The following is a 26,803-nucleotide window of genomic DNA, read 5'->3' on the forward strand; positions in this document are numbered from 1 at the left end:
TTTTTTATGTTCTGTGTTTTGTGCAAACATTTGTTATTTAGTGTGCAGTTTTTTCTTTGACCGATGAGGTGACATGACGAAGCCTCGTCGGAAGAACTACAGCTTCGCTCCCGGTTGCAGAAGTGTGCAGAACGCGGCGAAGTTGTTTGGTGTCCCAGAGGACGACGAAAGGCGCTGTGTTTGGAATCGGAACATTCACCGTGCCCCTGGAGCTGTGTGTGAGCTACAGTTCGAAGAAAAGTACTTATTTCGAGACTACGTTCACGTCATTGATGTAAATGCAGTGCGGATACCACGTTTTCACCTCGCTTTCACCGGACGCAGAAATTCCCAACTATGATGGTGCTCATGTTCACGCCTCTCTTAATAGTCAGTCTCACGCTGTCATGATCGAAAAGACTGTCTTCATGTTCCGCGGAAGTAGCCGACGTTGTCTGCCCGACGTATATTTGTCGTACGTTATCACAACCACTCTCGCACACAATGGAAGAAACAGGTGCTGCATGACTCTTTTCGCCCTGTTTTACAGTGAAGTTGTCTATGGACGTCAGACTCTGGAGTTTTGCATAGTGTTCCTGTATATGCTGTATAGCATATACAGGAACACTAGTTTTGCATAGAGTTACTGTATATGTGCTACCTGCGGTAGCACATACAGTAACTCTAGTTTTGCAAGACGCGTAGCGCCACCTGCCGTTGCGAAGAAGCAGTAATTGAGTAGTGCGAAGTCCGACTCCCTTGCAGCTAGCGACAGCGAAACAACGATTTAACTAGATTTTGGTACTTTTGCGCATTTAAAGGGACACTAAAGGTTACTATTAAGTCAACGTGGACTGTTGAAATACCATCACAAAAACCTCGAAACGCTTGTTTCGTGCCAAGGAGAGACTTATTTTAAGAGAAAATGCGTTCTGAAGCGTCCGCGTACCTCTAGCGCAGTTCAAATCGCCCGCCCTCCGATCGAGGAGAACTGACATCATGGTCTCATAGTGACGTTGCGCCATCGGTGAGTAGAACGGCGTCCGCAGACGGCGCTACGGCTTTTCTGCGCAAAACGCGAACGCGCGGCCAGAAACAGAGCCAAGACAGAGCCGACAGCCGAGCGAAAGCGGGAGTATGGTGGCTAGCGGAAGGAGAAACGAATTACGTCCCACATTACGTCCCACGGCACACGGAGAGTCCGTTTTCGTTAAACTATAGGCTGCGGCGAGCTCGCAGCGTGGTCGGCGTGGTCTATGAGAAGCGACGAGCCTTTTCGCACTCGCAACAGGGCATAAAAATGTGCGAATCGACGCAAAACTCGGCCTAGAAACGTGCTTCGCCACAGCCAGGGCTCAATACGACCCAAGCTGGCACGACCCAGATGTCGTTTCCCGCACCGCCACCAGGCGCCGCTACTATACCTCAAACTCCAGCGCAAGACGCCCATAAGCTGGTACTTCATTCTATGACGCTAACTTCGACGCTCGTCGCAATGGACCCTGACACCGACAGATTGGCTCGCGATGGTGGGCTCAACTTCAGCGATTTGAGCACCGACGAGCGCGACCTGCTGCTGAGGGCTCGCACTGCCGGCGTCGTTGCGTACTACGACGGCGGCCTCGACACCGGCTCTACGGAGCGGGAAAGCAACGAGGGCTTCCCACGACATCACATGGACGTGGCATTCTCGCTGCTTGTTCCAAATGAAAGTTTCGCGAGCCAGCAGAACCCTCACAGCACGACGCGATAACTAAACTACTGAAACTCCAAAGCGTGCGCGGCGCAGAGTCGAGCGTGCAGAGTCGAGCGAAAACGAAACCTTTCGAACACCCATATTACTGAAGGTTACGTCAAAATGTTATTTTTTCTTAGAATTGAATAGAAGTAGACTAGTAGCATTTTATTCCGTCTTATAATCGAATGAAATGATATTTTTAATACGAGTAGTTGAGTATTAGAAACACAAATTATGAGGAGACCTTTCGTCATCGGGCTAGTACCGGAATGTCGCTGGGGGGTCTCAAATCGTGTCATGCATTTACCTCAATTTCTCGGTTACTAAAGCTCTGTTCGCGATTATATTGACGCCTTAGACGTTCTAGAACATTGCTCTACCACTTTAACTTGAGTTTCTGGTAACCTTTAGTGTCCCTTTAACACCTAGACAGAGATCTATGAATTTTTACGCTAGTCGGACGCGCCGCTGAACTGCCATAAAGCGCTTGCTGGCTCACTCTTCAATCTGATGGCGGAAACGACGGCAACAGCGATAGCTCGTCGCGCTACGAAGAAACCCCGCAATCGACGCTACTGTTGTGTTGTAAATTGCCATGGACGTGAAGGACGGAACAACAACGTTCAGTTTTATCGATTTCCATCGCGATCGTATGAAGTGGGAAGGAGAGAGTGCTGGATACGGGCTGTTCAACCTGTTGGGTAATCGGATTACTTGCATTCCCTACAACACAGCGTCTCGCATGAGAAAGTGCGACAATTTTGTTCTGTAATTGTGTTGAGTAGCCCTGAGGTAGGACCGTGGTTACCAAGCGAAAACTCAAGAATCTGCAGCCGCCAATTCGTTGGTTATACAGAAAAAACAACGTTGCGAACCACCCTGCTTATGTGCCATCGATATCTCCACCTTTTAACAGAAGTCCGCCTCCGCTTGACTCAACAAGTGGAACGGAGAGATTTGGCAGGTCAGCTTAACCAAACATTTTGGTTCGTTTATGAATTCAAAATCCTGTTCTAGAGCATCGTTGTATCGCGAGCTCATTTCAACTTTAGGTATATTGTATGTCCTGCAACGATACAACAAGCACGCTTCGCGATGTGCTGAGCCTGCTCGACTGCGTTTTTCAAATGTGAGCAATAAAGTTGCTGTAGGAGTAGTTGCTACTGGATGAGTAATTGCGAAGTAACGCACGTGTGGAAAGAAAAAAAAATGTCGCGTTTATTTACATTTATTTGTGCGCGCTTGTTGCTCGAAGCGTCTGCGAAAAGTTAAGGTACAAATTAAGGTACAGCGATGCTGTAGCTCCTGCGAGAAAGAAAGATGCAGCGCGTAGGCACTGCAGTAGGAAGCTTACTTTCGTTATGATCGCACGCTGTTTGCTGCCGGCCCTGGAAAAGGCTATGAAAGGATTTACTCTCTCTAAATAATTGCGAGTTAAAACATTACGATAAAATACATAAATTAATATAGGAGATACTTAAGTTTTTTGTTCAGGACATATTCAATGTGAACCAATTTGAAATGCTTAGATTTTTATGCCGATATACTGATGCTCTCTGTACTTGCGACTTGCAGCACGTCGAAATAACACTTGAGACTTTATTTTATATTGTACACGCACTTCGTCCTGCTGAGCTTCCTTTCCGAAGCGTGGACGGGCGGAAGAAGCTTTTCAGGTCCTTGATTTTTAAGAAACCGTGCCTCAACACAAACGAATGAGAAGGGTCCATTGTGGCCTATGCACCTTCGCTAGCGCCAAGGCTGCGATGGGGGCTCCGGTGACGGGTTTTCCCGCAGCGCCGCCTGGGCAGCTGCAGTCTGAGGTCTATGGCTAGGATCCCGGAATTTATTCGTGACGTAACGTCAACCGAAAACTATCATCACCTAGATGGCTCATACCTTCGTAAGGCAGAGGCTATACAAGCACTTACCAAAGTTGAAGCGAACAATGCATACATTCCAGCTCTGGAATCACGCATACAACACACAGAACAGCATACGTTTCAATAAAGAACAAGCTTAAAACAAGCATCCGAACCACGTGCATAATTGATAAGACACTCCTACACCTACATGCAATGCGAAGCACGTAGCTCACTCTGCATACGTTTCCCAGTAAAGATTACCGTTGCGTTAGCTGCCGCGGCGAAGGCAGCTTGACTGTTGTGTACGAAGCAGGGAGTGGCCTGACTACACTTTCGTACGTGCAAGAACAACCCGCCTAGCAAATGATTTGTGCTGCGACACGCATGTATAATGGGACAGCAGCTAGCGTGCATACGAGGCGCGGCGAATTTCTCTTCTCTCTAGCTCACTATTTGTAGGTGCACGAAGTAGCGGCGTAAGCCGCCAAGTCGCAGGCCGTCGAAACATAATGACTAGGTAAAGTGCATGTGAATGTCGCCACGTGAATAATTTCAGTCTACGTTACAACGAGTAATAGTTCCTGTTGTCGTTTACAGCTTCGCTGTCCAACCACCTTTACAGCATGGATTGGAGCCCCCCCCCCCCCCCCCTTTTTTTTTTTAAATTTGTAAATAAAGCACACTCTGTAGAACTAAACCTGTGTGTACGCTGAATGTTTTCTTTTCGGTGCAGGTTCAGATAAGCCACTCGTGCCACCGGCGCGTGCTTGGACTCGCATGTACCAATGAAACTTTTGGAACTTGTGTCCTCGCAAGAAAACAAAACGAAGCAACTCCGTTTCTTTCCCCACTTTATCGCGCTTTTGTATATTAGAAAACGCGGTAGAGCGTATTGAAACGCGCTTTTCCAGCCGGGCGATGAGACATGTATGCATGCATGTAGGTCCCACATGTGCCCATGTGAAAGGCGCAGCAGCGTCGCCTGTACGATTCTGGGAAAACCATAGAGTTTAATATGAAACTCTATGGGGAAAACTGCTTCACCCATGGCCTTCCCATGGCCCACTACCCTAATCTAGTACACTACACTTCCAGTGCGTCTGCTGTTCATGAAGGGTGTTTTCATCGACAGAAGCGATGAAGTGTGCAACAGACATGAAGAAAGCGTGTGGAGTCTGAGCATTTCACTCTTCAAAAGTCCGCGGTACAGTTCATTTCGCTGCTGAGCCAGTTTTACTCATGAAACTTCACTGCCAACTGAAGTGAGCAAAGCAAGCGTTTTATTTCATTTCAATAAAGAATGAGGCTTTAAACACGCCACTATAATAGACGAGTGAAAACGTACGAAATTACGCGCTTATAATTTTATTTTTGTGGTTACGGCCTTATTTAGGTAACATGGAAAGTTTGCAGCCTCGCGGAGGAGCAGTGGCTGCGGTTATGAGGAATACTCCAGATGGAAGAGATCTCAGTGCATCTTTAGCGGTTTAGTGTTTATCTCACATCCAAACATTATTATTATTATTTCTCAAGCTCTGAGCACCCGCAGTCAAGGCCGGTAGGCAGCATGGAAACACGAAAGGTGTGTGGTGATAATATAGTTTCCGTATTATATGTGTCCTGTGATAGTTTAATTTCTGTAGTAATACCTTCTAAATTAATTTGTTGTCCGTGGTTGACAAGTTCATTTTGGCTTTCAGTCAGTGATGACGTCATACACGTTAGCCTTCTACGTCATCAAAGTGCGACGGAACTAGCTCCACCTACTGCCGCTATACCGGATATGGCGTGTAGTAAACGTTTTGATAACTTCAAGACGCGGTTGGCGAGCACTTTGTTTGTGCGTGCACGTTGGTGCGCGAGTGACAGGGTATTTGGTTGGCAAAGTTCAAACACGAGTGGGGTGTGCGAAGTTGTGGTACTTGTGGACTGTTTGCACGAACGGACCGTACTCGCTTGTTTTGAGTCTGAGCCTACTGGAAGCATACAAAAATGTGAACTTACCGGTGCCGGGATTACAAAGTCTGTGTGTGGTGAAAAGGCCTAACTTCGCGCGTTTGTGTTCGGCCGAAAGATATCTCGAAACAAATGAAGTGTGTGCAGTGACAAAATCGCTTCTGTGCTGCATCGGTGAGTTCCGCGCGGGATCACAATTCAATTCGCGAGGCAGTGATCGGTGACAGCGACGCACTCTCGCGACTACATTTTTGTAAGCTGCGAGCTCTGAACGCTGTTTTCTTTTTTCTTTCTTCCTTGCCCTAGTAGTGCATACAGTTATCATTTCTATAAGAAGGGCAAAGTAAAACGAAAGCACAATAAATTGCATATGATAGTTGTGATCTTTCCGCATGCAGGCCGGTAGACCGTTGTACTCGCACCTAATCAAAACGTGGTACGTGGTTGTGAACAAGCTGATATGCACGACTTCACAGCACCAGAAACGAGGCACGGATATACGACAAGCTATAAAATTCTCACGAGCTAGCGCAAACCCTGCAGGCATTTTTCTCTTTGCAAACGACGGAAATGCGCGATGTAGAGTTTCGTAAACGTTTTATTCCCCCCTATCTGCGCTGTTCGCGTGCATTCGCAGTAAAGTCGACATGCACGATGTTGACTCTTGCTACGAACCTGAGTGTCACACCACGCGCACGTGTTTTTGTGAACCCAGTGTCCGCTAAAGCACGTGTGAGTGACGATTTGGGAATCACTAATCTGTCGATTGTTGTTTCAAAGACAACTCCTAACGTGAACGTCACGGCGTGATAACACATCAAGCAATGGTCTTGAGGGGCTGACAGTTCGACAAAATAAAGTGCGTTTCACGAAAACCAAGTCTTCATTTTTTAAAAATATGTGCACGCAGGCATCTGATGTTCACATTTGTTCAGCCCACATATTTCTCATAATGTGTGGCCTGCGCGAGCCATGAGTTGCTGATCGACGATTGAGAAGGAGATTGTAATTATTGTGTAAGTGCAGCTTTTTGAATAGCACGTCATAATTTCGCATCTTTATGATCCTTCCCGGGCCATGCATCTGCTAAAAAAAAAAAAAAAAAACCCCACTGAAGCCCTATGACAGTCAAAAAGCTTTGATCGCGCCTTTATTGCAAATCGTTTCTTAGTGTTTTTCATTTGTTGTCTTTTTTCTATTCTGTTTCTCTTGCTTTTTAGATGACAACATGGATGTAGAAACATGTGAAGCCTTAACTTCCAACGGTGAAATTGTCGACGAATGCATCAAGGATGGAATGAGCAAGCAACCAGATGACAGTGCAGAATCTAAAGCTGACAATGCAGGCTCGTCAGACGTGATATTGAAAAACAGTAGCATAACCAATGGCTGTCCTGACACAAGTGCAATGGGTGAAGAAGTTGATGCTGCAAAGTCTGTGAATGGTACGAGTGACGCCAGTGCCATGGATGAAGGGAGGCTTACAGACAAGCCATCGTCTGAAGGGGATGTTGTTAGTGTTGCAGAGGACAGCTCTAAAGGTAACAGTGAAGGGCTAGAGTGTGGAGACAGCCAGCAGGATTCAACACCTGATGAGGATACTGAAAGAACTGAGCCCTCTGAGCCTAGCGAAGACTTCCAGCTGCCTGATGGGAAAGGGTCAGACTCCGTGAAGAGCAAGGAGACTAATTCAGAAGACTCAACTCCATCCTCTACTCCACGCAGAACTTTGAAAAAGAAGTCTAAAAAGGTCTCCAAGCTCTCCATTATGCATGCCATAGCTGAAAGACTGTCAGGGCAGGCAAAAGGGGACTTCAAGGGTGCTACCAGAACGGAACCAAAAGGTGATGGGGTATGTGTTCTATAACCTATGTTATTGGTGTGGAACGTATATTCGATATCTGCTTGCAAGTGAGTGTGACCTTTCAGTGCTGGCTTCTTCAGATGTGGTTGCGAAAAATCAGTTTAGGCTATGCAGACAAGGCTTTTCTAGACCATTGGCCTGCTGCCTTTTGGCAGTCTTACACCTTAAGCATACCTGCCTACGTTTAAATGTAAAATGCCATATTTCTAGCACTTGTTTACGATTGTCGTATTGACATCAATAATCTTAGATTTTTCATATGTGTTTTGTTTAGGGCTGAACCAATCTCAACAGAGTGCAAGTATATAGGCGTCAAGCGATTTTTCAGAGCCTCACTTTTTGGACCAGCTCAATTCTTCTGACCTATCGACAGGAGCGCCACCAATAAAATGGCAGGCAATATTTTGACTGCAATTTCATGAATATTTCACGAATGAACATCATGAACATTTCTAGTTTTCTCATGCAAATCATTCTCTGATGGGCATATAGAAAAGTGTCCCCAGCAAAAAAGACAGGTAATTTTTCTAATATGTATAAACAGTGTCCGTCATCACTAATAAAATGACTTTAATATTTTTCACAGAATTTAGTATATTTTGGCTACAGCGGTATTATTTCTTGCATTTTAAGGTTGGCAGGTCTGCTATAGCCATTAATAAGGGGGAAATGAGACATCCACTCAAACGTAGCTAAGTGCTACAAAGGAAACCCATACAAGTTCCTCGAAAGAAAAGCCTTGCAGTTGAAGAAAAATTTGTCCTGGTCTGGGACTTGAACCCCAGACCACCGCCTTTCTGGGGCACTTGCTCTACCATCTGAGCTAACCAGGCGGCTAGCAAATGGCAGGGCGAAGTCAAATTTGTCAACAACTTGAGGCAAAGGCACGAGTTTGACGTAATAGTTCTGTGGAAACCCACAAGGTGGATAAAAGTAATTAATAAAGGGAAATGAGACATTCACCCTAAGGTAGTCAAGTGCTACAAAGCTTTGAAGCCCATACAGGTTCCTTGAAAGAAAAGCGAAAGGAAAGAGCGGCTGCCCCATAAAGGCGGTGGTTCCGGGTTTGAGTCCCAGACTAGGACGAATTTTTCTTCAACTGCCACGATTTTCTTTCGAGGAATGCATATGGTTTTCCTTTTGTAGCACTTAGCTACGTTTGGGTGGATGTCTCATTTCCCCTTATTAATTACTTCTCTCCACCTTGCGGGTTTCGGCAGAACTATTACGTCTGCTATAGCTATGTTTTATGAATATATGGCTGAGGAACGCAAGACTCCAATAAGTTGCCTTGTGAACATTTGGTGGTCTTATGGCCATAAAACCACAACAGGCATTTCGTTTGCATGACTGGCCAGTCACGTTTGTTTTGAAAGCTACAATTGTTCCGGTAATCTGAAGTTTTGTTTAGGCAATATGCACGGAAAGTCTTTTGTACACTTTTTCTTCGGATCCATCAAGTGCTCTTAATATTACTGGGATGCAGAAAAAGATACTATTCTGTATAAGCAAGAAGTTGCCCAGGAATTCTGCACAGCTGCCGTGCTTCCAGGAACACTGCAGACTGTCAGCTCCATTTCCTGTTAGTTAAATACTGTGGGGCACAGCAGATTGCAACTGTCATGTTAATAATCACAAGGCACTTAATCTTTGTTATCTCTCGTCACTTTGATGTAATTATTCACGTGGAGGATGCTCATTGCTATAGCAAGCATATTTTCATTGTGGAGTTGCTAATCTATTCTTCCTTTCTTGATAAGCAACAGATGACATGTATTAATAAGCTGGGCAATACAAATGCTGCAGAGAAGTGGCTGGCATCACAATGGGGCATTATACCATTTTTATTATTCCCTGCTTCTCTGCATTACATATTTTCCTAACTAATGGCGACACCAGTCAGGGTTCAAATGAAGACAAGGTGCGAGCTGCATGTGCTGGGCCTTGTATCTTGTGCATGCATTCATCTCGAGAGCCACATCTATGTTTTCCATGTCATAAGACAAGCAAACTGTGCTTGTACATGCTGATTGCAAAAATGACTGTGACACTATTAGCTTGGCAAACTGTCTTGCAGGAAAGCTAGCTTTAGAATTATCAAATGGGTCTGGTGATATAGATCTTAGTTCTTTAGTGTGGCCTTTTCACACAACTGTTGGACTGCTGCTGTTTTGTATGCTGCAATGAAGCCTGGGGTAACTTTACTCACGTTTAATTGTATAATTATTTGTATTCATGTAATCATGTGGCCATGAGTGGCCAAGCAAAGTCACTGTTTTGTTTATGTAGTAGTTCCATTTAAGCAAATTTAGTTCAACGAAATTCTGCTGCACTTTACTGTGTTGCTGCTATCTTGCAAGCCATCTTGAATATCGAACGTTCTTATGCTCTGGCTTCCCATGCATTTGCAGGAATCAAATGCAAGTGACAGTACATCCGAGGCAATGGATGAGAGGTTACCGCAAGACTCTAAAGGTGAGAGTATTTTATTTCACCTGGTACAGTGGTAACAGCTTACTGGACAATAGTGCCTGTTCACTGACATTCTTATTTTAGGGCACGGTTAACAGCATCAAATGTCTTTGTAGGGGCAATAAAGATGCATTTTTGAGTTAGGCTGGATTGTTAAATCACACTTCAGGTATACTTGGAATGGCAGTCTTGGTAAACCAGAAAAAGTGAATATGAAAGGCAAGCTTGAGGATCCCATGCTAGCTCTTTGAGATGTGAGATTTGAACAGTGTGTGCTTTGGATTAGGTTGCATTCTTTATAAACAAGGATTGCACTACATTCTAAAAAAAGCAATAAACTCTCTATAATAAGCTTTGGGACCACTTTGTGAGAAAAAACAGCCTAAACATGCTAAAAAAATATGTGGTGTCATACTGACGCATCAGTGCTGTAGTTTGGGTACAAAATTCAGGAACAGAAACCTTGCTATTCATCATCTCTGCTCAATTGCAAATGATATCTAGTTCATCTGTGTAGGTACCAAGCTGTCAGTGTCATTTTTCCTTTCGTCTAGCATGCATATGTATAAGTTACTTGTTGAGAGATTGCTTTACATTAGATGACCACGTTGTACTGTGGTAGCATAGCCTGGCTTTGTGGTGCCTCTGGCTCGGTGTAGTTGCCTGAACTGTAGTTCTCCTTTACAGATTTTTCTGAAGCAGATCAAAAGCCAGCAAGCCCTGCGAAAGAAAGTGGCTCTTCAAAAAAGCCTGGCAACACATGTGCTGTTTGTTCTGCTGTATGTACCTTGTTTACTTTGTGCTTTTCTTTGGCATTGCAATCTCTTTGGGATGTTCAAAGCATACCAGTGACTTTGCTGACTGACGTTTAAGTTGAGCTTTTATAAATTTCCATTTTGCAGACAATTTAGTGCCTTGTGCTTCCAGTCAGTTTGAATGTGCACATTCACGAGTTGCTTGTCATGTCAGTTTCTTTCCAGCAACTTTCTTGTCATTACAGTGGCACCTAGGCGGCAAAATGTAGGCGCAGGGTGCCTATTTCGTACCTTGTTGCTCCCTGCTTTTAACTCCTCTCTGGACCCGCCGTGGTTGCTCAGTGGCTATGGTGTTAGGCTGGTGAGCATGAGGTCGCGGTATCGAATCCCGGCCACGGCGGCCGCATTTCGATGGGGGCGAAATGTGAAAACACCCGTGTATTTAGATTTAGGTGCATGTTAAAGAACCCCAGGTGGTCAAAATTTCCGGAGTCCTCCACTACGGCGTGCCTAATAATCAGAAAGTGGTTTTGGCACGTAAAACCCCATAATTTAATTTAATATTTAACTCCTCTTTGGAAAGACATGCTGGCTCACTTGCTTACTTCAGGTGCAAAACAGACAGCGCTGTTCCACAGTTAATGACCTGTTCTACCAACAGCAGCTATCCAAAAAGTTTCCTATAGGTTTCATTTAAGGTTGCCAACTCTCAAGTGGACAAAGTCGTGATGGGGAAGTTGGCTGGATACAACCGACCCTGTCAGTCTGTACGATCGACAAAGTTGCACACATCTTTGTTTAGTTTTGCTATATCGATATTTACATAAAGAAAGGCACAGTAGTTAGCTGGCTAACATGGCTACCAATACAGATAGGGTTCATGATCTGTCAGCACAACTAGACATGAACAAAAAAGGAGAGACGATCACAGGCGCTATCAACTGAAGCTTTTATGCAAACATTGTATATTATGTTAGGTCACCAAAGTGGAGAAAAAAAATAAAAAATAAGACCAAGACCTTGTACGACAGCACCATACAGCTCAGGGATGATTAGCACCGATTTATTCCGAGTCTGGTTGTTGCGCTGACAAATCAGGAACACATTCCAGTTCTCCCAGATCTTGCTGCTTGTGCAGCTAGAGTTATTGTGAATGGTTAGAGCATACAGCATAACTAGCACCTAGACAGAAACAAAATGGCTTTTATGTTTATATCAATGCAACAGAATGCAAAAGAGAAAAATGCACAACTGACTTGTCTGGCATTACAAAAAGGAAATTTGGCTAATTGTTTGTTATTCAGTGGAAAAGAAAAACAAAAGTCGGGCCATTTAGCCATCTCGACTGGGTCATGTCAAGGCTTGAAACATTTGCTTAAAAGTGCAGCACTGGCAAGACACTGTGTATGTGTAGCATTGTGTGGGATGGTGCATGTATCTGTCTTGTACCAGGAGAAAAAAATGAGGAATTTACAATTCTGTACATACATATAGTATTGTTTCTAAAATACTGAAGAACTTAAGAAGGTAAATATTAAGTCAAGCTAAAGTGACAGATTAGTGCTCAAGAAACTCTAAGGCGTCATTATTATTATGAACAAAGCCTTAGTAATAGAGAAATTGAGGTAAATGCAGGGCACGATTAGAGACTCCCCCCGAGACATTCAAGTACTTGCCTGATGACGAAGGCGCTCATTTAAATTCTGTCACTAGTGCTCAACCACTGATCATAAAAATATGATTGTATTGCATTATAAGACGAAAGAAAATGCTACTTGTCCAGTTCAATTTCATTTTTCAGGAAAAATAACTCGTTGACGTGCTTACCCTTGGCAACAATGCGGGCGGTCAAAAGGTTTCATTTTTGCTTGACTCTGCGTCGCCCGTGCTTTCAAGTTTCAGTAGTTTCATTATCACTTAGAGAACTGGTATTGCTGGTTCACAAAACTCGCACAAGCTGCAAGTAGTAGAGAATTCCACTTCCATGTGTTGTCGCAGGATAGCCAAATGGTCCATGTCACTTGACCAAAAGCAGCTGCAGTGGCGAATCCACTGCTCTGCCTTGGCTCAGATTCTTCATGGCCTCACATTTGTGTTTTGTTCGAAAAACCATATGCCTTCTGTCGGGTGCTGTTTTACTCACCGAAGGCACAAAGGGCCGTGTTTGTGTATGCAACGCCACCTCTCCCCAGTTGTGTGGTGGGAGATTTGAATTGTGATAAAGGTATTTGGACCTTTCATATGGAATCTGCTTGTAAACTGAGTCTTTTCTTGGCACGAAGCAAGCATTGGGAGGTTTCTGGAATTGTATTCAAACGGTCCACGCCAGCTTAGTATTTGCCTTTAGTGTCCCATTAAAGCAAAGGCATGAGCAGCAAACGCTGGTGGCATTATCTTGTAGCGCTGAGTTCACCATTATTCAATCAGTACTCACACTACTGTAATTACCATGTTCAACTTGACTGCTCTTGTAAAGGCAGTGGCAGCAATAATAATTAATGTGTGGTAGCTCTTTTTTGGCGAGAGCACACATGTAGCACATAAAAAATTGTGTTGTAGTTGAACAAAGCATTGAGAAATATTTCTACAAAGACTGTTTCTGCTGTCCATGTCTCTGGCGTTCCAATATCCTCAAAGTGATAATGGACAGTTGACAACTCTCTAACACTGCACCCAACTCTTTGGTAAAGAACAATGTAAACTTCCTTTAAAATTGTATTGGCAAATGACCATACGGTGTTAAGGGAAGCTCTATCCTTAATGTCTGTCCTCTACCTTAATTGCTCTCCATAAAGGGCCCCTCACCAGGTCACATCTAAATTCTGATTATGCCATATTTTGATGGGGGCGAAATGCAAAAACACCCATGTGCTTAGTTTTAGGTGCACATTAAAGAACCCCAGGTGGTCAAAATTAATCCGGAGTCCCCCCCTACGGCATGCCTCATAATCAGGTTGTGGTTCTGGCACGTAAAACCCCATAATTTAATTTAAATTTTGGTTATATGCTGGAAGTTATGTGCCCTCTAGGGAGTGTTCCACTGCAATAATTTTTCATATTGGTTCATTAATAGCAGAGATAGAAATATTTTAGTGCTGCGAAACCATAATTTCAGGAGGCGTGCATCAATGCCAACACAAACACTCTCACCACTTCAGTGCTACACGAACAGAACACTGAGGCAGACGCAAGGCGATCACAGAGTATGATCATGTGCTGGAACACTATAGAAAATGACATGGTTTCGCTCCCTCCACACCCAACTACACAACATGGGAACAAGCAGCAGAAATGGAAGTACAGTCGGGCACACTTATAACGATACCAGTTTTAACAATATATCAGTTATAACAATGAGAAGCTACTGCACCGTCAACTTTTGTGTGTTTTGCATGGTGAAATAACCTGCATACTACAATGCCCCGATGCCGCATTATCGGTTAGAACGGTGAAGTCTGGCTGCTCGGTGTCCGAGCCGAAAAGTAGTGAAATGGGAAATCCTTGAAAAGAAAAAAGGAAAACTACAAATTCGAGCCACTGCATGATGGCCCGCTGCTCGAACGGCTGCTGTGCGCTCATTTTCCAGCCTTCTCTGTGCGCCTCTCTCTCGTCGCCCTTCCACCTCTCCGAACACGAATGGGCTGTGCCCATATCTCTATGCCGTGCCACCCTCCGAAACACGAATGGACCATGTCAACTGCGCTGCTCGCATCTTGCTTGCTGGCTTCTCATTCGGCGCAGTTCTGCAAACAGCATAATCGCCTGTGTTCGTCTTTGTCGGTTGCATCGAAATCGTTCCTGGCCACGTGGTTTCTCAGCCTCTTTTGACTCGCCACCAAAACGGAAGATGACTGCCCCACCTGATGATAATTAGCAATGCATGACATGTTGCCGGTCAAAAGAAAGCGCATGGCTATAGATTTGGAAACTAGTGCTTTTAACCAATGAGGTGATCGTCGCGAATGTGCTTGCATTGGATAGTGACAGCAACAGTGATGACCCGATAGGACAGGCTGCCTCAACGTTGTCCTCACAGGAGACTCGGCAGATGATTCAGTCCCTCTGGGGCTTCATTTTCGTGAAGAACCTTCCGCTGCACTACGTGGAGCACCTGAATACCATGGAGAAGGATGTTGGAAAGGCTGACGGACATAGAGTTTTCTCATGCACTGCAATGCGACGTACGTGGCGAGATGCTTGTGGCGATCTCGCCTCAGCGTTTCTTCTGGATTTCTCAAGCTGACAGGCTGCCGTAGCAGCCTCCTCGCATTTTTTAAAAGGCCCCTTTTGGGCCCACCAAAGCGCTGCCTCAGCGATGCTCGCATATCGCTTGCCATTCAGGACCCCTCTTTGTAGTTATAGCAGTGTCAGTACTTAACGCCAACAGCCACGGCTTGTTACATGGGATCAGAGCGTCCAGGAAGCAGTTAAACGAGTGAGCACTATCAGCAGCCGGATGGAGGAAGGTGGTGGGGAGGGGCAATGACCTCCCCGCCATTATAGTTTGCCAAGATCAGCTATGCCATCTCCCTATTTTGATTTTATCATGCAACCCGGTTTTAACAATTATCAGTTATAATAATGGAATTTTCATGGCATTTGAATATTGTTATAAGTGAGTTTGACTGTACATCTCTCTTGCTACAGTACAAAGTACAACAAAAACACACAGGTATCCGGTTCGCACTTTTTATTATTTCTCTAAACTTTAATTCGTGTATTGAAGCAACAGATTAAACAAGTAACTGATGGTGCCTTTAATAATTCTTGAATTTGCGTGTCACTATGAGCGACGTCACACCATTGCCATGTACGTAGGCGCTGTTGCGTACTCTAGAGTAGCGTTTCGTATTGCTGCCAAGAAGTAGCGGCGCCTGCCTATCAAAGCTCGACCGATGTTACTTATTGGGTAGCGTGGCGTTGTCGGCAGGCTGCCGGCATCCGGTAGACCATGGCGACCAAGCAAGGGCGAGACGATTTCTAGTGCGAAACTTGCACGGTTTATTCAAAGGTAGATGAAAGAAAATGAAAAGAGCATGAAGTGATTAAAAGTACATTTCGGAGCCCCTTAAATAGGCTCTCTAGAATCGTGGGCGGGTCTTGCTTCCGTCGATGTCACGTGGCCGGCACAGAAAGAGGACCCCTCCTCCTCTGGTTATACCGAGAAGGAAGAAGTCCCGCCTCCCGGAATTGTAGACGTCTGTCCACCTCTTCTGCGCTTTGCGAGTTCGTGGAAGTTCTCCTCTAGGTCGAATTTGAGGAAAGGGCCTCTCTAAACTCGCACACACATACACATAAAAGAGGCTGTACACTGCGGGGCTTCCGACAGACAGGTAGACACTCGAAATGGTCATGGCGAATTAAGAAGTCGCGCTTCATTTTGACGAGGCCTGGTGGAAGAAGGTTGGGTGAGAGAAAGTTCTTTTTGCGCGAGGTGCGGGACGCCAACCATCGCAGGAGAAGTCACGCCTCATTTCGACGAAGCCTGGTGGAAGAAAGTCCTTTCGCCACATGGTGTCAGACGCCAACCCTAACAGCATCTCCGGCGGGGGAGGAAGATCCCGACGTGTAGGGACCAGCAGCCGCTGTACGAAGGATCGGCGTTTCGGTAGCAGAATTCCCCTTAGAGGTGACGAACCCTTAGTTTGTAGCAGGTAGATTCCTGGGAGTGGTCATCAGTCCTCGTGGCACTCTCGTGACTCTTCTCCCTGGTCTGGTCCGGTGAAATCGGTCTTGCAAGCAGGTCTCGTAACTTTTCGTCTCCTGCGTGGGCAAGCAATCACCCCAGAACAGTGCCGGACCCACAAAGCAGCGAGCACAAGGCCACCCTCCCCCAAGACATACCCGGCTTTAAAAACAAAGAAAACCCGCTACACCTTTCGCATTCCTTACTTGCGTCCTCCTCCTCCCCCCCCCCCGAACACTAAAAACAGCCATTTCTTAAAAGCGTTAAGACGTGGTTATTAAGAGCAGCTAACGATCAGCTTCACTTCGGAAAAACGTATGAACGAATGTAAAAATGCCACGGAAACCCGGATGAGCATGAGGCTTTCGTAACTCTAGGGGCAACGACTCAAACCATCGGCATTGCTGTTAAACTTACCCTTCTTGTAGCAAATATTGAAGCTGTACTGTTGAAGAGCCAAGCTCCAGCGCAAAAGACGACCGTTTTTCGTAGACATGGACTGTAGCCATGTGAGGGGACAGTGGTCAGTCTCTATGGTGAACCTTGAACCAGCGATATAGCAAGCTAGCTTCTGCACCGCCCATACTACGCAGGCGCATTCTTTTTTTGATGCACTGTATGCTTCCTCACGAACTGAAAGCTTTCTACTGGCGTACAGTATAGGGTGTTTGTTCTCGTCATCTCTTTTGACAGAGCACCACCCCCATACCCCTGTCACTGGCATCACACTGAAGAATGAATGGCTTAGAGTAGTCGGGCGCGTTCAACACTGGCTGACTCATTAATGCTTTCTTCAGCATACTAAACGCCTTTTCTTTTGCATCATCCCACTTTACCGTTAGTGGTTCTGTTTTTCTGAGAGCATCCGTTAACCCTTTGAGGGCCGAATTATTTTGAAAAAAACTTTCCCAGGTGGTCAAATTACTTTATTGCGGATCTTGAATGTACAAAATATATAAAGTCGGGAATAAATAGTAAAAAATAATTAGGAACAGTATTTTGGTGTCGGCATCACTCAGAACTGCAAAATGTTCAGTAGTATTTCCGAGTGTGGTACTCCTTGAAACACGGGTCTATGCACAGCGCCTTATCGCAGTCTGCACACCTAAAATGCGTGTCTGTTCTCTTGGAGAGAGGAGTTGTGTTGGCGGACACATGGCATCTCTGCGTGCGACCTCTGCCTTGGGCAGAGGTCTGAGGAACCATTGCGCGCGTTGTCGCAGAGAGCGAGAATACCTCGTGAGCGGTGGTGATAAACAAGCTAAGAGCAGCGCCAATCAAGATAGAAATCAACTTCCACCACCCTGCAAGAGAGTGCCGACAAAGAAAAAAATGACGTTTCGCGCGCCTCCGTTGCGATCACGCGGCGAAACCGAAACCGCCAAATTGGCGTTGCCGCAGTCTGAGCGACGCGCTGTAGCTAGCAATCAGTTTATCTCCCCAAGAAGGTAGCACCAATTTCAAACGCATCTTGTAAATGCTAAGAGGTGGCAGCACCTCCCGGTGAGCACGCATCGTCATTATGGCGCGAAATTTCAAATGGAGGGTCGGAACCGTACCCGTACGGCAAAGACCTTGCGGGACAGAAAACCGCTGCCGTACATGTACGGCGAAAACCTTCAAAGGGTTAAAGGACTCGCCATCTCGGAATACCACGGGATATATCTTTGGTAATAACCTGCCAAGCCAAGGAATGATCTGATGTCCCGCTTGGTGTGTGGTTGCGGGAAGTTGTCTATTGCGGTCAGTTTAACCTCGGAAGGTCGACGATGACCTTGCCCTATTACATGACCTAGATAAGCTACCTCTGCGTGCCCTAATTGGCATTTGGGAGCCTTAACAGTTTAGTTGGCCTCTTGTAGACGACACAGCACGGTTTGCAGGTGTTGCATATGGTTGGGCATTGATGAAAAAAAGATTGCTATGTCATTGAGATACGGAAGTGCAAAGTCCTCCATTCCTCGTAGCACCGGGTCTATAAGGCTAGAGAAGCAATACGGCGCATTCTTCAATCCAAAGCTCAGGACTTTCGGACGAAAGGTTCCCATCGGGGAAATAAACGCCGCAAGCCTGCTTGCCCTGTTGGTCAACAGAACCTGCCAATACCCTCTGACTAAATCGAGCGTAGAGATGAAATTAGCACTACTCACCTCCTCAAGCCTTTCCTCGATATGCGGTATTGGATAAGTCTGGTCCTTCGTGATTAAATTGAGCCTGCGGTAGTCGATACATGGTGCGGCTGTTTTCCTGGGACCTCAACCAAGATAAGAGGCGAGGTATAATCACTCTCTCCTGGCTCGATTACACCTAGCTCTAACATCTTGTTTATTTCAGCGGTCATGACTTCACGTTGACGAGGCGAAACGCAATAAGCTTTTGAACGAACTGGGTCTGACGGGTCTGACGAGGTTAACTCGATATCGTGAACGATCGCAGTGGTCCTGCACGGTGTGTCTGAAAATACGTCTTTAAATTCAAACACGAGTTCTCTCAGTTCGGCCCTTTGATTGGGATTCAACTCCGCCTATTCTACTAATTTGTCAAGTGTTCTACCTGTAAAGAATAAACTAGTGTTATCTGCAAACATGGTTATTGTGGGTTTTCTTTCTAGTTCCGTATTGTCCTTCACATATAGGAGGAAAAGTAATGGGCCTAATTTCGAACCTTGCGGGACACCTAGTTTAATGTCAAGCTGTTTTGAAGAACCACAGTCTATTTTAACGAACTCACGCCGAAACAATAAGTAGCTCTTGATAAAGTCTAATGTGATACCACGAATTCCATATCAATCTCATTTTATAGTTAACCTTTCGTGGTCAACGGAATCAAAAGCTTTCCGCAGAGCGAGAAATATTCCTAAGGTGAAGAGCTGATCTTCAAAATTTCTAATTATTTGCTGCTTGACGGCAAGAAGAAATCGTCTCGTGAATTTCTTTTGCCTCCATCACGGCTGTTAACTCTGGAAAGTCGACAGGCATCTCTTCAGGTTGGTTATTCAACAAGGGTTTCGGGATCATTATCTTTTCCCCAACTTTAAAGCATCGCATGTGAGCTGTCCTGTCATAGTAATGCTCAGCATTGCTTCATGCCTTACGCGTTTCCTGCTCAGCGATCACTGTGGCAGGGCTTATGTTCAATAACTTTCTGCATTGTGCCTTGCGAGACATTTCAGGTTCCGGCGCTTGCCTGACCTCTTCCTTAGCTGGTGCACTTTCCACATTATCTCCTATAGGGCTGTCCTGTCTGGTGCTGGCTGACGAATCCTCCCTCAAACCTGTTTCCTTCACCACTGGACATTCGTACGCTGCCTTGGCCGTGAGCTCCCTTGCCTTGGAACGAGTTATGGCTTGCACTGTTCCCTCTCTAAACCCGATTCCCTTGCGTCGTAGCAAATCCTCTGATTTGTTAGAAAACAAATACGGATACTGCGGCGGGAGATGTGCTGAGACGGCAGCTTCAGTGTCCAGTACTCCAAAAGGTCCTTTGATATGAATCTTGGCCACAGGGAGACAAACACTGGAGGCCTCTATGGCTTGCCTTATTGAAGCACATTCTCCCGTGAACTGGCCTTCCTCTACCTACGACGGATGCACCACGTCCATTGTGGCTGCCGAGTCGTGAAGCACTCTAGACGGTTTGCCGTTTACCGCGAGGTCTCAAATGTATGATTCTAGCAAGTTCAGATTTTCCTCGTTACTAGTTAGTGACATCAACACTAGTTTGGGATTTTTGCATCCCACAGAGATATGCCCCGTTTGCTGGCAGTTGTAGCAAACTATTGGTTTCTTGGCCTCGAAAGCTTTTTTTCTTTTGCCTTTCTGCCCTCTGTTCGGGTGACTCCTTTTCTCCCTCGCTTTCCTCGTCACTAGTTTTCACCGAATCTGACCTTTCCATTGTTTTATGCCGACATGACTTTGATCATCGCTTTGGCTTGTCGGGTCTGTATTTATTCATCTCCTTCTTAAGAATTTCGTTGCCTTCATCCGCACGGCGAGTTACGTACTCCTCAGCGAGATCGACCGCTCTCGTAACAGTGTTTATGCCTGGCCTATCCTGAACCCAATGCTTGATGTTTACTGGCAGCCGGCGGTAGAACTGTTCTAAAGCAACGCACTGCATTGTCTTTTCGGCGTGGCCGAGTGCACCCTCTTCTCTGAGCGATTCCTTCAGGTTTACCTCCAAGGTGTATGTAAAATCTGAATATGACTCACTTTTGGTCTTCTCAACTTCTCTGAACTTTCGCCTGAATGCTTCTGCTGATAATCTGTACTTTTTAAGCAGATTTGCTTTGACTTCATCGAAGTCCTCTGCTTCTTCTTTCCCCATGCGAGCAATGATGTCAGCTACCTCACATGGCAGTAACGTAAGCAAGCGTTGTGGCCACGTGTTTCTTGCGAATTCTACCTTTTCACACGTGCGCTCAAACTGTACCAGAAAAAGACCTATGTCCCCTCCTACTGCATAGGGGGCCATCAAGTTTGTCATTCTGCGCTCGCTTTCACGTGCGTCTGTGCTAGGTCTTTCACTATTTTGGGCTTTCAGAAGCTCAATCTCTAGGCGCTTCATTTCGAGTGCGTCGCGTGCAACACGGTCGTGCTCTTCCTTGGCCTCACGTGCGGCACGCTCGCGCTCTTCTTTTTCCTCTAGGCGCTTGTCGGCGGGCTGCAGGCATCCGGTAGACCATGGCGACCAAGCGAGGGCGAGATGATTTCTAGTGCGAAACCTGCACGGTTTATTCAAAGGTAGATGAAAGAAAATGAGAAGAGCATGAAGTGATTAAAAGTACATTTCGGAGCCCCTTAAATAGGCTCTCTAGAATCGTGGGCGGGATCTTGCTTTCGTCGATGTCACGTGACTGGCACAGAAAGAGGGCCCCTCCTCCTCTGGTTATACTGGGCCTGCTGAAAGGAAGAAGTCGTCCAACCTCCCGGAATCGTAGACGTCCGTCCGCCTCTTCTGCGCTTTGCGGGTTCATGAAAGTTCTCTTGTAGGTCCAGTTCGAGGAAAGGGCCTCTCTAAACTCGCACACACACACACAAAAGAGGCTGTACACTGCGGGGCTTCCGGCAGACAGGTAGACACTCGAAATGGTCATGGTGAATTAAGAAGTCGCGCTTCATTTTGACGAGGCCTGGTGGAAGAAGGTTGGGTGAGAGAAAGTTCTTTTTGCGCGAGGTGCGGGACGCCAACCATCGCAGAAGTCACGCCTCATTTCGACGAAGCCTGGTGGAAGAAAGTCCTTTCGCCACGTGGTGTCAGACGCCAACCCTAACAGCACACTTGCGTGATTTATGTTGACTCTCTGGCTGGGAGCACAGTGCCCAAGAGGGAAGGGCAAGCGGCATTTGGTTTGAAATTTAAGCTCTTTTTGCAGCATGTAGGAATGTAATACTTAGCAGACACTATTGTTAGTGTGCATTGTATGCAGTCTGCTTGTCAGCTCAGTATGGCTAGACCTGGTGAGGCTTTTTGTGCATAGCAAGAAAACATTGCCAATCTCTTAACAAGGCTCCTGTGAATATGTGAGCCAAGTATTGTCATACTGCATGTAGGAGGGAATTTGTAACCTTGTGTCAAAGGCAGTGAAAGATCTCTTGCTCTCTCCTTCTCATGGTCGTGATGCAGCAGCATCACAAGCAGCTGGACCCACAACAGCACTTGGCTGATTTCGTTATTGTGAGAACATTCTCAATGAAATAATTATCGCACATTTAAGTTAAATAAATGAAAAATATATACATATGTGTCTGGAACCTCAAAAATACAGAAAAAACATTTCATTGTCACTACCGGTCTCGAATCACAGCTGCGCATTGCTGTACCTGCTGCATGTGGCCTCCAAGATTGAAAGTGTAGCGTAGTTACTGCAGCTGCCATGGGCCGTTTTGTGTTCAATCCTTGGACGGGGCCTACAGGGCATTGCTCCATTGCGCCGACTTGCCGTTTCCCCTGCGTAGCTCACTGCGCGCTAGTCGAAATTAAAGAAGAAAGAAAGCCACTAATCTGTTCGATAACTTCATCTAACTTTGCTTGTGCTTGAAGGATTCGAAAAATTGTTGCAGCAGGAGATTAACGAGGCGACGTAATTTAATAGTGATGTCATTCTTTGATTAGTTCGAAAAATGTTTCAGGGCCCCTTTAACCTCTTTCATCTTATTTCTCACCCCCTTTGCTTCCTACATGATGCCTGGTGTTTCTTTGCAGTGCATCTCTGTTTTAAAGAATCGTAAATATTTCTTGTCTCCTCGTTTCATTTTTTGCTGGCAATCAAATTACCAATGAATGAATACCATTAAGATGAACATTTGCACACTTTCTTGAAAGCAATAGTCAACAGGAAGCTAGTAATATTGCCCTTTTGTGTGATGTTGGCTGTGTGGCAGAGAAGGCCCAAAATACATGAAGTGGCATCACTGTGAAAGGGAGAGATGTGCAAAGATGCAGAGCACTTGAATTTAGCCTTAGCTTTTTCCTTACTGGGTCCAGAAATATAAATTTAATTGACAACTTTCTGACATCATTTTAAACATTACCGTCGGAGTGCTCTTATGAGCAATGCCATGCACCCTATGAAATGAAGGCTGCACTAAACTTTTGGTCAGATTGGACCATTCTCGGCACATTTGGGTGTCTTGAAAAATGAAACTTCAGCAGAAGGTATCGCTAAAACAGGCATCCAGTACTCCTAGAAGTTACCCAATCAAATAATGCAGAATTCGTGCTTTGATCGACTTGGGCACATTACCTTTGAATGAGAGCAGCCGGGAAAACCTAGGAGCTTCTCTTGAGTGGTCTGATTCTAGCATTTATGTTCTAGCATTTATGTTGACTTGGCAATGCTTCGAACATCCAGCTCTTGCTTAGGAGAGCATATTGTTCTGCATATGGTGTGTGAATACTATCAAGAACAAGTTCATTTTTCCCTGCAATGGGCTTCTTTTCTCCAATAGCGTTTTGACAGTATAAGTAACATTATGAGAAAGCCTTCCCATTGTGTAGATTCTTCACTCTCACAAAAGCATGCAGTGGCTTTTGAACCGACCTTCCGCAGAAGTTTGAATAGCAGTCTGATCTATTCCTTTTTGAACACCGCCCACGAGCCGCTCCTAATCATTAATGTACAATCATCTGAAACACTGCAAATTTGTGTACAATGAAGTACAAATAGTGTACAAAAGCACAAGAAGGCTCCAGTGTCAATTCAAGGAGCATTAGAACCAGCTTTCATACAAAGTTAATTGCAACGCTGCTGCAAAGTGTTCAAGTTGCTCTAGTGCCCATGATGCAATGTCAAAAGAATGTCCAAAGGTCAGGGATGAAATCAGTATTCTGAAGATGGTTAAAGACACACATCGAAGCAGTAAGAGCTGTCTGCCACTGCAGACACTGTTCATGACACCGGCGGGAACGCAGTGCTCCTCACATAGAAGAATCGACAACTCAAGCCCAGCCTCCACCACTACCTCATCTGCTATTGCCTACCAGGAATGAAGAAACACATGCCTTCTACGAAAATGCAAGGCCCCAAACACATAGAAGGCTCAGTGGCCTTCATTACCATGAAGGCCTGCGAGAACGCCCTTATGTACCGCTCCGACACATAATAAAGAGAATGAAAGGTGGATGATATTGTCATCAATAGTATGCTGAAAAATTTGATGCGCTCATTATACAGGATTCTTTCCAGCCTAAATGCCCTGGCTACTGAGGCTACCGCTCAGCTACTTGGAAGTGTTAGAACTGCTTCCAGTGGTTTTTCTCTAAGTGAGTATGGCTATGATGGTGGAAGAATGGATGCATTAATCGCTTGTGCCCTGAAATGCTTGAGGTCTGCCTAGTCATTTGTCGGATTTCCGACAGTGGGCATTTAAGCACCAATTTGCAGTTATTGTTATCTGTGAGCCCAATATGCATTTTTCTTTCCACATTTCTGCATATGGCCAGATGTGGTCTCATAATGACCAAACTTCAAGCAAAGTGTTAGTTTGTATACGTCACAATCTGGTATACTTCAGACATGATGTCCCATCGCATACTACTAATGATTACATATGCCTTACCATAAAACACAAATCGCACACATTCTCAGTGATTGGAGGAGACGTCCATCCAAAAGTGAAGATTGATTACTTGCGACTGATGCCTGTGCTGCAAGCATTGCACGGTCTGCATATTGTGATTGGTGACTAATGCACACCATCCCCTGTGGAGTAGCACTGTGATGAATTCTCGTCGCAGAAATATGTCCAACTTTGTGTGCAGTTGGCAACTAAGTGTGCTCAATGACTGGTCTCCTACACTTGTTTGTGGCATGTCCTACAGCAGTTGTCTTGACCTAACGTATGTATCAAGGAGCCTTCTGTTCAGCATGCCAGTTGACAGATGTAGAGACTTGGGATAGTGACTACCTCCCAACTTGCATTCTGTTTAGCTGGCCCCGCTGCTCAGTCTCACGTTGCATATTTCAAACAGACTGGATTTTATTTAAGATGTCTGTCAATACCGGCTGTCAGTGCATGACATCTCCATCTGAAATTGAGGACATCATTGCTTCTACCCTGCAGGACAAAACCAGACAAGTTGATGTACCAAGGCCCAGATTATGAGTTCACAAACAATATGAGGCCCTTTGTGTAATCTGTCGCCATGTGGAATGGCAATACAAAATGACAAAGTCACACTCAGACCTTTCGAACAGTCGCCGAGCTCAATGACATGTTCTTTGACATTTAAACAAGCTAGATAGACCGCGTTGGAGGACATTCTGTGGATCCTTAGACCCAAGACAACCTCTGTCTAAAATCTGGCGGGTCATGCGATGTCCTTAGGCAATTTCACAACAAAGACACTCATTCCGTGTCGTGGCTCTACATCAACGCCAGACCGAATTGGAGGTAGCCGAGGACTACTGTAAACTTGTCGGGACATATCGGGGACAAGTCTAATACAATGACTTCATCTCTTGTCACCATAGCGCCCCCGCCACCTGATAAGTGACTCGAAGTAGCTGCAAGAGCTTGATACTGCTATTTCTGTTCCTGACGCTCATCGGCACCAGGACCTGACGGATTCATATATGCTGCACTGTGCCACCTTGGCACAGAAGCACGACGGTATCCTTTGATCTTTTTATAATACCGTGTGGAAGTCGGGAAATATTCCAGGTAGTTGGAAATGCAGTCTCATTGTAGCATTGCTTAAAACAGGGAAGTGCCCTAGGGAGCTTTCCTCCTACAGACCGATCACCTTAGTCAGCACCAATTAGTAAAGTAATGGAAAGAATGGTCTTAGTCAAGGGTGGAGTGGTTCCTCGAGAGCAATAATTGGTTTCTTGGTTTTATGACTGTATTCAGAAGAGGCTGTTCTTCCATTTACGGTGTTGTCGACTTGATTTCCACTGTTGAACAGGAAAGAAGTCGCTGCCGGTTAGTTGGAGTTGTTTTTTTGGATATTAAGGGCACATATGACAACATACTCCATTATGCAATCCTTGATGCGCCTGAGGATGTAGAAGTCTGTGGCCAACTATATGCACGGATCTCAGTGGCCGCACCGCGTAGGTGTTGACAAGTGATGGCGATACTGGCCAGTACAATACAGTACAGTACAGTACATGGTGTTCCACAAGGGGGCACTTTCAGTCCAACTCTCTTCAACGTTCTGTTGATTGGCCTTGCACCTGAAGTTCCAAACACAGTGAAGACTAGCGCATGTGCGGATGACATATGCACATGCGCATCTGAAGCCACCCATTCCCAAATGCATGCTAGGCTTCTATGTGCAGTGACTGATGCTGTAGTATCTGCAGCATCAGGGCCACCAGCTCTTGACAGAAAAATGTTCCATGATTGCATTCACACAGAAACGAATGACCGTGTATGCCATAATTGTTAACAGAACAGCGGAACTTGCAGTAGCACACCACAGATTCCTTGGTTAGTCGTAGAACGGAGACTACCTTGGTCAAGACACACAGCTGCACTGAAGTCAAAGCTGAGGAGTTTCCTTCAAATCCTTCGTGTCGCTGCAGGAACATGATGGGGCCCCTCGGAGTCGTCATTACTCCAACTGTGCCAAGCACTATTTGTAGGGTATATACGGTACATCATGCCAGTGCTCTCAAGCATGGGACTTAGCTGTGAGTGCACGGTGGACAGCATTCAAGCTCAAGCGTTGCACACATGTTTGGGCCTACTACGGTGCACTTAAACCAATAGAACAATAGCAGAAACTCGTTCCTGTGCCATTGGTATATACTTGCTTTGTGAGCCTCTTTGAGTGTACCTTTGTGTGTTGACCCATCACAGGCACCATCCTTTGCCATCACTCCCTGCCACCCACCTAGGTTGCAGCTTTTGAAGGGCTATATTAGAATCGGAATCAGAAACAGTTTTTATTTTCCTCAAGGAAAAATAGACCCCAGACAAAAAGCTGCTCTTTGAGCAGCTTGACAAGGCCTGGGGCCCTACAGGCAGTGGCAACAGCCGC

The 26,803-nt window shown here is 45.5% G+C and overlaps 1 protein-coding gene across 4 annotated transcripts in view; it reads left to right on the plus strand.

Annotated features, from left to right (window-relative positions):
* Window positions 1-2,281: 2,281 nt before the first annotated feature.
* The window catches only part of woc (zinc finger protein without children), a 132,174-nt gene continuing 107,652 nt past the window's right edge, over window positions 2,282-26,803 (plus strand). Inside the window, exons 1-4 of one of the 4 annotated variants that reach the window (XM_075697114.1) lie at window positions 2,282-2,418; window positions 6,759-7,390; window positions 9,814-9,877; window positions 10,562-10,653. In XM_075697114.1, the coding sequence (XP_075553229.1) occupies window positions 2,313-2,418; window positions 6,759-7,390; window positions 9,814-9,877; window positions 10,562-10,653 (894 nt within the window). In that variant the 5' untranslated portion in view covers window positions 2,282-2,312. The other 3 variants (XM_075697115.1, XM_075697118.1, XM_075697117.1) reach the window with 3 other exon arrangements.

The sequence above is a fragment of the Dermacentor variabilis genome, chromosome 6, assembly GCF_050947875.1.
Source record: "Dermacentor variabilis isolate Ectoservices chromosome 6, ASM5094787v1, whole genome shotgun sequence".
Classification (NCBI taxonomy): domain Eukaryota; kingdom Metazoa; phylum Arthropoda; class Arachnida; order Ixodida; family Ixodidae; genus Dermacentor; species Dermacentor variabilis.